The sequence below is a fragment of the Solea senegalensis genome, linkage group LG13 (genome assembly GCF_019176455.1).
Source record: "Solea senegalensis isolate Sse05_10M linkage group LG13, IFAPA_SoseM_1, whole genome shotgun sequence".
Classification (NCBI taxonomy): domain Eukaryota; kingdom Metazoa; phylum Chordata; class Actinopteri; order Pleuronectiformes; family Soleidae; genus Solea; species Solea senegalensis.
Window position 1 is genome coordinate 8,408,751 of NC_058033.1, and position 13,177 is coordinate 8,421,927.

The 13,177-nt window shown below is 44.4% G+C and overlaps 1 protein-coding gene across 4 annotated transcripts; it reads left to right on the forward strand.

Moving 5' to 3' along the window:
• Positions 1–559: 559 nt before the first annotated feature.
• LOC122779811 (CLOCK-interacting pacemaker-like) lies at positions 560–8,248 on the forward strand. Of its 4 annotated transcripts, none has more exons than XM_044042450.1 (4): positions 560–828; positions 2,711–3,706; positions 3,917–4,110; positions 5,233–8,248. In XM_044042450.1, exons 2-4 carry the CDS (start codon positions 3,508–3,510, stop codon positions 6,478–6,480), a joined length of 1,641 nt encoding a protein of 546 aa, XP_043898385.1. In that variant the 5' UTR covers positions 560–828; positions 2,711–3,507; the 3' UTR covers positions 6,481–8,248. The 4 variants fall into 4 exon arrangements, with proteins under 4 accessions (XP_043898385.1, XP_043898384.1, XP_043898386.1 ...); XM_044042449.1 differs by having other exon boundaries at positions 3,499–3,706; XM_044042451.1 differs by lacking the exon at positions 560–828 and having other exon boundaries at positions 2,078–2,993; positions 3,499–3,706.
• The last annotated feature ends 4,929 nt before the right edge of the window (positions 8,249–13,177 follow it).

Here is a 13,177-nt window from a genome sequence, read left to right on the forward strand (position 1 = left end):
AACCATTTTTTCACTTGGTCAAATGAAGAATACACTTATAATCATTACCATGCTGCTGGGTTTGTTTAATTCATATTCTATTATAGTTTGACCATTTTTTATTAATTTATTTTACTCACAAAACTTGGTATAATTCAGAAACACAGTGAAGAGCAGTGCAGGGCTTTTCTTTGAAGGATTGACTTACTGTCAATTGTATTTTATCTTAAAACAGTATATTTTATGTGTGGCCCTTCAAAACAAAATTTGGGAAAATGCATTTAAAATAATGAATACAAATGTATGTATTCCAAATGTGTTTTTGCAAATATTCAAAGTGAAAATATTTGGTTTCTCTTCGTCGTGTCCGCTTTAATTATTTTCCCACACAGCAGTTCCCAAACTCCCGCACTGTCCTTAAACGCAACTCTCACGCGGACTCCCTGACGTCACCATGTATACACGTGTCTCCGCACGAGATTGGACAGACAGCCCTCGTTACGTCACCAGCGGGCTGCTCGCCGCCCCGACACGCTCGTGAATTTGAGGTGAGAGGGGCGTGGCCGCGCAGCTGATCATCATGGATGCTTTGAGCACATGATTAGAAGCGGCTGCGTAAGCAGAAGCAGGAGCAGGAAACAGGACAGTCCTGCGTGGACAGAAGCGTCTTTATGTCCCTCACCAGCGCTTTGTAAATCAAATATGTGTGTGTTTGTGTGTGTAAGTGTGTGAGGTCTTGGCTTGACACCTCCAACCCCCCCCGCCCGCCCCCTCGGTGTCTCGGAGATGCTACGTTTTGCTGCCAGAAGTGAAGTGTCTCCTCTCAGAGTCTGGGGACTCCACTGACAGGTGAGTGCTCACTTTGTGGCTGTTTTCCATACTTCAGAATGTCCACTGACTGCATGTCCATTGTCCTCATTGTTGTGTGTGTGTGTGTGTTATAATGATGAGTATAATCCTGTCGTGGATACTGGTTCCGTCAGTGGGTTTCCAGCTGACTCGTGTGTTTCCTACTGCTCTGGCTGTGGTGGTGGTGGTGGTATTACATAACCGTGTTCAGTCAGTGCCTGCTGCTGGGATCATTTTATCAAGTTCCTCCTCCTCCTCCTCCTCCTCCTGCTGCTGCTGCTGCTGCCACCCAAACTCATTGTCTTGTTTACACAGGACACACGAGTGGGCTGGCTGACCCTCCAGCCTGGCACTGGGGTCAAGAAAGTGACCCCAGTGCTTTTTGAAATGTGATTGTGTTTGTGTATTTACAAGCTTTCGGGGGTGAATCCAGGCCAAAAGTAACAAATAAAACTCCACCTTCACGAGGACCAGAAACTAACTAAATTAGGGGTGTCAAACCTATGGCCCACAAGCCAGAACTTGCACAGCAGAGGCTCCAATCCGACCAGCAGGATAAAATTTACAACAATGTTTCCTAATCCTGCAAGTGTTAGAAGTTACACACCTGGTTCAAAAAAACACAAAACTGACCAAACAAGTTCAACAAAGAACTAAACAACTGTAAAGATGAGTTAAATAAGAAAGAGTTTCATGATCGTTTGGTTTTTGTAGCCTAAAAAGTTGTTTCTATGCACTTTTAGGCAAGGGCCTTGCTTTACAGAGGTAGCCATTTTGTGCCGCCATGCCACAGACGAACCATCCAGAGCACAAGTTTCATGTTTTTGAACGGAAGATTCTTCTGCTATGCCAAGGCCACTGTTGGCATACCAACTCCCCAACATGCTTGTGAAAGGGAGTGGAGGAGTCTTTTATCTGTTACAGTCTGATACGATACGCTACGTTCACTCGTTCATCTTCTCCCGCTTTATCCTCCCCTTGAGCGTTGCGGGGGATGCTGTGCCAATCTCAGCTGACATAGGGCGAAAGGCGGGGGAGGGTTTCACTCTGCACAAGTCGCCATATCCAATCCTTATTATTCTGCTATTTTTTGTTGGTTAAAGTTCGTTCAAACTTCAAAATGTTCAGTTCTATTGGGACATTATTGCTCAAATATTCAACATTTTATTGCATTTTTCCTCATAAAATGAATAAAAAAATGAAAAACACAACTTAGACATGGGGACTATATAAAATAACACTTTTTATTTAAGTCAATTTCTCATTCAAATGAATTTAAATGACACTAATCCTCTACTGCTTACAGGTTCCATACACGTCATAACTTAATTCAAACGTTCGCAAAAAAGGGGGAGCATCCCTCAATTCATCTTAAACAGAGGACTGGAAATGTCCAACTGAATTCATCCATTCATTCATTGTCTACGGCTTTATCCTCCTTATGAGAGTCACGGGATCGCCGGAGCTAATCCCATCCGACACAGGTCGCCACAGTACATAAACAAATATAACTTGTTACATAAACTCATCGACTAATAAACAAATCTAGTTTTCCGCTCTCCTCCTCCTCCCTTTTTAGTTTCAAAGAAATCACATGATGTGTCAGTTGCCTTCAGGGTCCTCTGCTAGCAGACAGACTCTCTGCACTTCTTCCATTCGTCTTTCTGTACAGATGGACGTGTTACGCTGGAATCAGCGCTAAAAGCTAAACACAGAACACCGTGGTGACCTTCTCATCACTGCAGGGAGCCGTTGCACATCAGTCCCTGCGGGCTCACGCTCACCCGTCACCTGGACGACCGCTGGTCCTTTGGGTGAACCTGGGTTTGTTTTCTTTTGAGAATCTTTAAAGACTGAAAGCAGCGTCTTCTCACCACTGCAGCCTCCACATCATCGATCCGGCGCTGAATCTTCGTTCATTAAGTTTCCGCTGCTCATCCACGTGAGAGCAGCTGGAGGACAGTGGAGCTGGAGACGGTCCCAGCTGTCGTTAGATGAGACGCGGGAGGCAGGGTACAGCGTGGACCGGTCACCAGCCGGTCACAGGGACACACAACCATTCACTCTCTCTCTCTCACTTAGTCACACCAACGCTCAATTTTCATCAATTAACGTAAGCAACTGAATCCTAATCGTTCTTAAAGGGATATTTTGGATGCTCTCTGGTAAAGTTCCTCGTCTGTGGACTCCTCTTCCTCAGTTTCATAGCCCGACGTGTTTGTTAAAGTCTGACTGAAACTTTACTCTCGTAATATTACAACTGTATTCTTGTAATATTAATATTTTCTTCACAGTTTGTCCCTAATATGTTGTCGTACAATTATAAATGAAGTGCAGTTAAAATACTGTGCATTCAGTCATAAATAGAAAACACATGGAACAAGAAGTGCGTTGTATGTTGGGGGAAGTGATGACTTGATTTAGATAAAATGTTATTTTTCTTTTCTGTAAACCATTAAATATGTATTTAAAGGGCTGGATCTCCCACAGTTCTAAGCTTCAGTTTTAACGCATCAGATAGGATTTTTTTGTTGAAGGTCAGAGCCCAAAAGAGTGTGGATTTAAAATGTTTGAGATCTAGGCTGAGCTGAGTTTCTTATCACACCGTGTGCGTGACCTGCGATGACCTGTTGTCAGGTGGTTTGTAGCCAGTTTGCTTTCATTTCGCAGAGACTTTGAATGCCAAAAGAACAGGGACGCTTTGGGGAGCGGGCCGTCCGGAGCACCTCAAAGAATGCCAAGGACAAGAGCAACAGTGCCACTCTGCGGGCGTCCAAGAGTGGCACCCACATGGAGCCTCCGGGAATGGGTGACGTGAGCAGGCGCATGCGGCGCTGCGACTCTGAGAAGGAGTCAGAGAAAGACTCTGGTTATTCAGGTGAGGCATTTTAGAGGCAAATGGTCAGTAAAACATCACTTTCTTCCTTTCGTGACATTAGGGCCGCTGAACCTGTTCTCGGGGGTTTTATCATCCGGCTGTCAAAGAGCATATTGTTTGTGACATAAATAAAAAGGCGACCGATGAAGTTAATCTGTCACATCTATCGTGTCCTCGTCTCACTGCCGATTTCTCTCCCCTCTCCCTCAGAGGCCGGCTCAGACTTTGTGCACACTGATGTAGACGACCAGCGCAGCAGCGTGAGCGAGCCTCACAGGCAGAGCAGCAAAAGCTGCTCCTCCTCCAACAACAACAACAACAGTGCAAATGCTGCAGGCCATAACATGCCTGCTTACGAGGAGCTCACCCCCATTTACATCATCAAAAACCTGGTAGTGAAGCCGGTGAGAAACTCCGTCACACGCAGTACAAGCTCAGCTCATCAGCGAGCCATTAACTGATGATGAAACCTTTTCTAGTTTCTGGTGATAAATTGCTGTATAGCTCTGTATTGTAAAGGGTCAAGAAGCAGCAGGGGAGGGCTGCAGTTATTCCAGCGAGTTCTCTTGTTGATTTGTTTTGCCTTTTCTGCTCTTCGGCTTCTCCCTGTCTAGGGGTCGCCACAGCGGATGATCCGCACACATGATTTGGCAAAGATTTTTTACGCCGGATGCCCTTCCTGGCGCAACCCACTGGGGTCAATTTAGAGTTTCCAATTAACAATGAGCATTATTCTCTTACTACGATTTTTTTTTTTATTCTAATTAGAGCAAACTCTCAAGGTAAGGTCATCTTTGTTATTCACACATGAAAAATACTTATGAATTAATATATAAACTCAGTCATTTTAGCTGTTTTTAAGAGGCTACAGTGTTTGGTCACAAGGACACGACACGGGTATATCAGGTGTTACAATCAGCGCCCTTATTTACTGGGTGACTGCTTTTCTCGCCTCTCATTGGTTTGGATGTGGATTAACACGGGAATATGATGTTTTTATTTGTTCTGCCAAAAATAGAGGCAGAAGAGAAGAACATGGTGAAAGTCAGACTTACGAGGGCGTCCGTGGTGGACATTTTCCCGTCATCATTACAGTGTGCAATCAGTTTTAACATCATAATGACGAGTTCTGGACTGAAGGTTGTCTATTTCAGTTTTTAAAAAGATATTAGGGACTGTTGTTTATTCAAATTCATCCAAACCAATAATCTTAAAGACAAAACCAAACCATTATTGTTTGCTAAAGGTTATTGGAACCTTATAATTTATACAATTATATTATAAATAGTGTGAAAATGTATATTGAACTAAAAGTTTGATGTTTTTCTGTGTGCATTTACATTGTTTTACACTGTTTTATTTGCAGAGCTGTTCAGTTTGGTGTTTACTGACTCAGACACAGATATTCTGTGTCCCGCTGCTTATCTCTGTGACTTTAACCTCCTTCGACATCTTTTGCTCTCTCCTTTACTCTGCTCTCTCGTTGTTTACATAAAACCCCTGCTCACAACCTCGTGGTGGTACAGTCCAGACCAGAACCGCTTCTGCACGGGCCCCTGGCATGGGGTGGAGGTTGGCACGGCCTCACCGGTGCCAAAACTCCCACCCAGCTCCTACTGATCCAACAACCGCCGCCGCCGCCTCCCGCTTCCTCCACCGCCGCCCCCCCAACGCCCTCCTCCTCTCAAGCAGCACTACAAGGCGAAGTGAAGAACGGAGGTGGCCACGGCAGCCAGAGCCACCGCAGCAAGAACTCATACCTGCCCATCCTGAATTCTTACCCTCGCATTGCCCCCCACCCCAGGAAGGAGAGTCATGAGGGCAAAAGTAGTAAGGGGGCTAAAGCGTGTGGCGGTGAAGGCCAGAGCAAGAGCAAGAGAGTGCGCACCGAGGAAGAGAAGAGGGAGGCTGTGTCGACCACCACTCACCTCCTGAAGCCACAAAAGGAGTGCAGAGTGCACTCTCATTCGCAGCACAAAACCAGAGGAGGACATCACTCCTTCCCCATGTCGCCCCACTGCCCTCTCCCCACCCAGCACAAGAGATTAGGCAGTGTTGGCTCGCCCTCTGTCTCCAGCTCCCAGATGCCGTCTCCGCCGTCATCCTCCGACTCTACCTCGTCCTCCTCGCCGGCCTCGTCCTCCATGGCTCACAGCCCGTTTCGCCTACTTCCAGACAGCTCGTCCGCGCGCCAGCGCCGTTTCCTCAACACGGCCGAGATCCTGAACCAGTCGGGCCTGCTGGCCATCACGCTCCGCACCAAAGAGCTGCTGAAGCAGAACGCCGCCACAGAGCGAGAGATCGCCCAGCTCCGGCAGCACACGCATCTCCTGTGCCAGGCGGTGCAGGCCAACCAGAGCAGGTGCGGCGACGGCTCGGACGGCCTCGACAATCTCCTGCAGGCCATGACCAAGTCGGCCTCCTACCCTGACTTAGACCTCACTAAAACCAAGGCCCTCAGTGGCGTCCATCAAGAGAGCAAAACTAAAACTGAAGAGGACAACGAAAAGGAGAAAAACATAAAAAGCAACGCAGTGCAGCTCGTGTCTCTGCACGCGATAGATGACGGCACGTCACCGCCGTCTCCCCTCTTCGCGCCCTCGCCGGACGCCGAAGAGGCGCAGCATGCCGATGACCCCCTGGACCTCATGTCCATCTTGTCTTTCCACAGGTCTCTCCCCGAGCTGGGATACAGACACACGTTCATGGACAAGGACATAAGTGATCTCACGATGTTGCCCGAGAGCTCGACACACGATGACTATCTCCTCTAGCTTCCTGCGGCTGAATGATAATGTAATGACTGGCAACGCGACGAGATCCTGGACGTACACGAGAGCATGTGTTTGGTTTTAACTATTTAACATGTCTGCGATTTAAAAAAAATAGAAAAAAAGAAATGGGTAGAAACTGAAATATGATTATTATTTTTTGATTTACACATGGACTGATGCACAATATTTAACTATTCTTTAGTCAGGCATTTTCAAGGTACATTTCCATTCTCTAGCCAGTAGATGTAACGTGGTGAGATGACTAAAGAGGAAACAAGAATCAGGTCCGGTGAGGAGTGATAAGAAAAATAATATTATTTAAGAGTATTTTACATTTGCTTTGGCTCCGTTTTCTCAAAAAACAAATGGTCAGTGTGCAGCAGGGACCTGACGGGCAGATCATCTCTAAGCCTTCACTGCTCTGAATTCAGACTCTGGAGGATCTGGATGTAACCGTAGAGCCACGCGACCGGTAAATAAACCTGAACCACAAATGACCCCGGAATATGAGAGTGGATGGAGCAAAGGTTACAGCAGGAAGGATTAGACCCAGTACTACCTGTTCTTACTGTGTGACATGATTCTATATATTCTCCAGTCCTGTCAGGAAGTGCTGACACTATTGCTAGATATGTCAGTTTATTGAGTTGCGATTGTGGCTGATGAGTAATAAAGAAAGCTTTTTGTCTTTTGACGTGGATTTACCTCGTTATTTGTAACTTTGGCCAAAAGCCATTCTTTCAAAAACATGTCCCTTTAAATACAAAGTGCTGTCCTTACATAACAAGTGTGTCACATGTCCGGCCTCGTCGAACACACTCGCCTCATATCAGTTTCAGTGCGACACGTGTTTGCAAGCAATTTGTTGTTATTGTTGGGGTTTGTTTTCATCTAGTAGCACGACCTCGGTGAGCAGCAGCCTTGTACTCTCTGCCCCGTCGTGCGCTCTTGATTGACGTCTGTTATTGTAGATGATTTCCGCCGCTGTGTTACTGCGGTGACTCATCACAGTTGTACACGCGTCTTTCTCACACTGGGCTGAACTGCAGCACAGCAGTTAAAAATAGAAGTACCTGTAGAAACGATCATTGTCTCTGTGTACTGTGTGACATTCAGAGGATAAACTGTATAAAATGAGCTCATTCTTGTGAAATAACAGCCAAAGCATATGTGAAATATTCTGACTCAATGATGCACGTTAGAAATAGCATCATCGATTAAAACCTAAATTCAACGAGTCTCCACGAGGAATCGGTCAAAAAAGATATGATTTCTTTCTTTCTTCTTTTCATTGAACTCTTTTGCCACAAAGCGGTTTGTTAGATCAGATGTGCGTCAGATGTTGGGCTCACGTTGGAGGATTTGAAGTGACTCGGCGCGTGTCCATGTGTCCACAGATTGTACAAATGATCAGAAATACTTTGCCCATGGTTCTGTTTGAATAGACATCGCACAGCGAAGGTTTTATTTACTGGCTTACTATATAAACATTCAGTTTCTCAATGTCTTAGTCATGTTTTATTTGCTTTTCAGTTGTTTTGAATGTTGAGTGTGCTTGAGGAAGTGTGTGTGCACAGATCTATGATGTATTAACTTTGTTTGTAGATAATGAATTAGATTTACAAAAATAAAAAGAGATTCATTGTAGATGTGCACTGATCTTCATCGCTTTCAAATAATAAAACTCATAATCCAGTAAACGAAGAAGGAAACCGACGTGTTCTCACGACACTGAATAATAAATCTGCTCTCACCCTGAAACACAAAAGACTGATACTGTGTCTTTCAACCTGTTATATTTTAATTTTCTCCAAGGTCGTCTTAAGAGAAACATTTATTTCTATAGTTATTCATTGATTGATTTCTATAAAAAAAATTCTGTTTTTAGAGCAAGAGCACTAACCAATACACCAACCATGTTGTGGGACAGACGTTCTTAAATATTTCATCAGTCTGACGGTTTTTTGAAGTCGTGGGTTCTATTATTCAAAGACTCTTCATACATGGACATATAGCTCATGTGGTTGAACGACAGACTGGGGTTCCTATGGTCAGGGGTTTGAATCTCACACCAAGTGAATGTTTAAGGAGAACAGTGTGGACATTTACCTAATCCACCTATTGCATGTTTTGAATGGACTGGTGAACAGTCCAGCATGTACCCCGTCTATCACCCTATGACAGCTGAGCGTGGCGCCGCGACCCTCCGGTGGAGGACAAATCGGTAGATGATTGATGGACTGTACACACGGGGAAAACATGAAAAACTCCATGCAGAAAGATCCTCGTTCCAACTGGGTCTCAAACGCAGATCTTCTTGTTTCAAAGGCAAGAGCACTAACCACTACACCAACCATGTAGCCCAACGTCTCGCACAGACATTCTTAAATACTTCATCAGTGTGACGTTTCTTGGTGTTTTTGGGTCATCTGTTATTGAAAGACGTCCAACATTGAAGAGATTCTACATGAGGACAAATAGCTCATGTGGTTTAGTCAAAGACTGGAGTTCCTGAGGTCGGGGGTTCCAATCTTGGATGAAGCAACTTTTTAAGCACAATATTCAACACAGAGAGAGAATTGGTCTGAGAAAACCTGTGGAAGCATGTGAGCAGTTAGCTCAGCTGGTCAGAGAGCTGCCTTTCAGTCCTGATGTTGATGGTTCAATTCCATTATACTTGGATGTTTAAGGTTTCACAGCCAAAGTGAAGACTAAAAAAACACCAAGAGCTTCTCCCAACTAACAAAAGGGTTTGTGGCGTGCTGGATTTGTTGGCAACTGTGAGGTGGTGCCAGTCTGACGGTGGCTGGTTCAAATCCCCCATGTAAAAAAGCAGAAAATGTCAATATTTAAGAAGCTGTAGAATCAGAAAGCTTGATTTCAAACAATAGTTTGTTGTTAGTTTACACCTGACATGGAAATGTGTCGGGATGCACGATATTATGTGCAGACACTGGCTTTGAAAAATTTTATGGGATATGTGCGAGGTCTGCCGATATAACTAATGACTGCACTCTGATATATGGGCTTATTATTATTATTATTATTATTATTATTATTATTATCATCATCATTATAACGAAGAAATAATTAAATTGAATATTTTTTGGTTTGTGGATGAAAAAAAAGACATTTGAGAATCACTGATCAACATTTTCTGGCCCAAACAAATACTCGATTAATGGAGTCCTGGATTCTTTGTCTTTCTGTAACAGTCAGAAAACAACATCATTTGTATGTGAAGAGAAATGAAATGAAAGGTGTGTGTGTTTACATGTGGAGCAGTGACGTCATATTAGCATGAGCAGGTGTAATCTGAACACCTGTGATCGGATCCCTCAGGTCGGATGTTAACAGCAGGTGTGAACAGAGCGTCAACAGAACATCTGAGAAATGTGTGGATCATTTCGGCAGCAGTTACCACAGGTTCGTCTCCGCTGTCCTCGTCCTGCTTCTGTCCACGTGTGGAAGAAGAAACTCCGACTGATAAACACAAAGTGGAACATTCCAAATATATCGACACAGAGGGGAACAGTGGAATGTACCAAGTCATGGAAAGTATACCATGGCCTTCACATCAGTGTCGCTTTGTGCAGGAGCAGCTCCACCTGAAATTAATCAATGTTCGTGTTCTCATTGAAATGCTGCCACCTGCTGGACGAACGTTTCCTCTTCATCCAGCTGCTGAAAGGATCCACCTGTAGTTCTTATCTTAAAAGTATAAACATCGATGAGTCTGAGACAGAGGCAGAGATGACAACCACATTTTATAATCCTATTTTCAATACTACCAGTCAAAACCTCCTGAATAATTAATGTTCAGAGCAGTCCTGTGGTTGTGGACCAGAACCTGTCTACTGCTGGACTGGGACAACCCCGCTGTTGTGGAACCTATCTTGCCATCTTGCAGGTTCTAACAACTGCTGAATTTAAAATAATAATGGATGAGAAACTTAAGAACACCAAGAAAATCACCTTAAGATCCACATCACAAATAGCTCAGTCCATCGGAAGGTGACTTGTTTCTCTGAGGTTGTGAATTCAACTCTTACTATCAACTGAAATTCTGCATACTTTCAAACTTCAGACCAAAATAAGAAGTTAAAAATACCAGCAACATGTTGCTCTGCAGTTCAGTAAGAATAGCTTCTTCTGGAAGTGAAAGGCTTGTATGTCTGAGGTTGTGAGTTCAAGTCTCATGATGAACTCAAGTTTTTGAGTTCAGTGTTCAAAGTAAACAGTCAAAAGCCCTAAGAGAACCTGGAGAACCACGAAGCGTAGGTAGCTCAGTGGGCAAGAACGCTGCTGTGAAGTCCTTACGTCGTAGGTTCAGCTCTTGTGAGGAGCAGGAGCTTTTAAAGCTCTACATCCAAACTCAAGATTAAAAGCAGACAGCAAGTACTAGACGAAGGCGGCTTCAGTGGTGTGGTGGTGTTGTTCCAGACCAGCAGGTTGTGTCTCAACAATGAGGTGGCAGGTTCAGTTCCCAACTGTGCACTTGTTCACCAGAACCCAACCTAAACTCTTGCTGACTGACACAACCACACAGCACACCAGGTGACCAACCCCATGTGAGTCGTACCCCCAAGTGACCAGTGACCGGTGACCTGGCAGAGTGAGTCGTACCCCCCCGTGACAAGTGAGTCGTACCCCCCGGTGGCCAGCTGGGTGCAAGTGAGTCGTACCCCCCGGTGGCCAGCTGGGAGCAAGTGAGTAATCAAGTGTCAAGCAATCAAAGTAAAACAGTAGGTACAAGGGTGGGGGCCGGCCCTTGTCTTAAATCAATTTGGTGGTGGTGGGCCACCACCACCAAACTTAATCTTTTTGCCAAAGTGTAATATAAAGTATTTGACCTTTGACCCCTTGGCCCCTCCTCTCCTCTCCCTCTCCCTCTCCTGCTCTCCCTGCTCTGCCCCTCCTCGCTCCTCTCCCCTCCTCTCCCCTGCTCTCCTGCTCTGCCCCTCCGCTCCTCGCTCCTCTCCCTGCCCCTGCTCTAACCTCACCTCACTCCCTGCCCTGCCCCTCCTCTCACTACCTGCCCTGCCCCTGCTCCAACCTCACCTCTTGCAACCTGCCCTGCAAGGCTCTGGAACTGAACCAGTCACCTTGTAACTCACACATTTCCATGGTTGTGAACAAAACCACTGGACCACCAATTCCTACTCTAATTAGGACTTTCGGTCTCTTTTCAATCTTCACTTTGGATGTGCCCTTTAAAAAATCCTGGTCCTCACAAGAACTGAACCTATGAGCTATGGGCTTCACGGCAGCTTTCTTATCCACTGAGCTAACCGCAACTTCTCATCTTCAGGTTCTCTTAGAGCTTTTGTCTGTTTACTTTGAACCTCGCACCGAAACAGTTGACCATAAGACTTGAACTCATAACCTCTGACATACAAGTCTTATTCTTCCAGCAAGAGCTATGCTTACTGACCTGCAGAACAACACTGCTGGTATTTTTAAATTCTAATGTTGGTATGAGGTTCTAAAGTTGTACGAAGTTCAGTTGATTGCAAGATTTGAACTCACAACCACAGACATCCAAGACTATTTCTAGAGGTGTGAGCTATTCATTCTGACAATTACTAACTTGGTGTACAAAACCTGTCCAAAAAGTCATACTATAGTATGTCATCCAAAATCAGTCAAAAAAAGTCATACTATTGTATGTCGTCCAAATTCTGTCAAAAAAGTCATACTATAGTATGTCGTCCAAAATCCGTCCAAAAAGTCACACTATAGTATGTCTTCTGAAATTGGTCAAAAAAGTCATAGTATAGTATGTGTCCAAAATCACCATAAAAAGAGTTTTAGAGCTTTACTTCACTGTGAAGTCACGTTTTTTCTTATTGCTCTAAATTCTGATGATAATGACCTCATTCAACCATGCTTGACAACACATTAACTGTGCCTTTAACTGCAGCCGTTTGCAGATGTTCAGTAAGAGGACATGATGAGAAAAAGCAGTGTCCACTTTAAAGTGTTCAAATGTGCTCACTGCAGTAAATGAGTGAAGAAATGTGAGGAAAATACATGAAAACCTTTTTATTGTCAACTACAGGTGCTGGTCATATAATTAGAATATCATCAAAAAGTTGATTTATGTCAGTAATTCCATTCAAAAAGTGAAACTTGTATATTATATTCATTCATTACACATAGACTGATATATTTCAAATGTTTATTTCTTTTAATTTTGATCATTATTACTGACAACTAATGAAAATCCCAAATTCAGTATCAGTAAGACCAATACAAAAAAGGTTTTTTAGAAATGTTGGCCAAATGAAAAGTATGAACATGGAAAGTATGAGCATGTACAGCACTCAACACTTAGTTGGGGCTCCTTTTGCCTGAATTACTGCAGCAATGCGGCGTGGCATGGAGTCCATCAGTCTGTGGTACTGCTCAGGTGTTATGAGTGCCCAGGTTGTTCCGACAGTGGCCTTCAGCTCTTCTGCATTGTTGGGTCTGGTGTATCACATCTTCCTCGTCACAGTACCCCATAGATTTTCTCTGGGGTTAAGGTCAGTCAAAAAAAAGAACAGGGATACCATGGTCCTTAAACCAGGTACTGGTAGCTTTGGCACTGTGTGCAGGTGCCAAGTCCTGTTGGAAAATGAAATCTGCATCTCCATAAAGTTGGTCAGCAGCAGGAAGCATGAAGTGCTCTAAAACTGACCCTGGACCAACACCA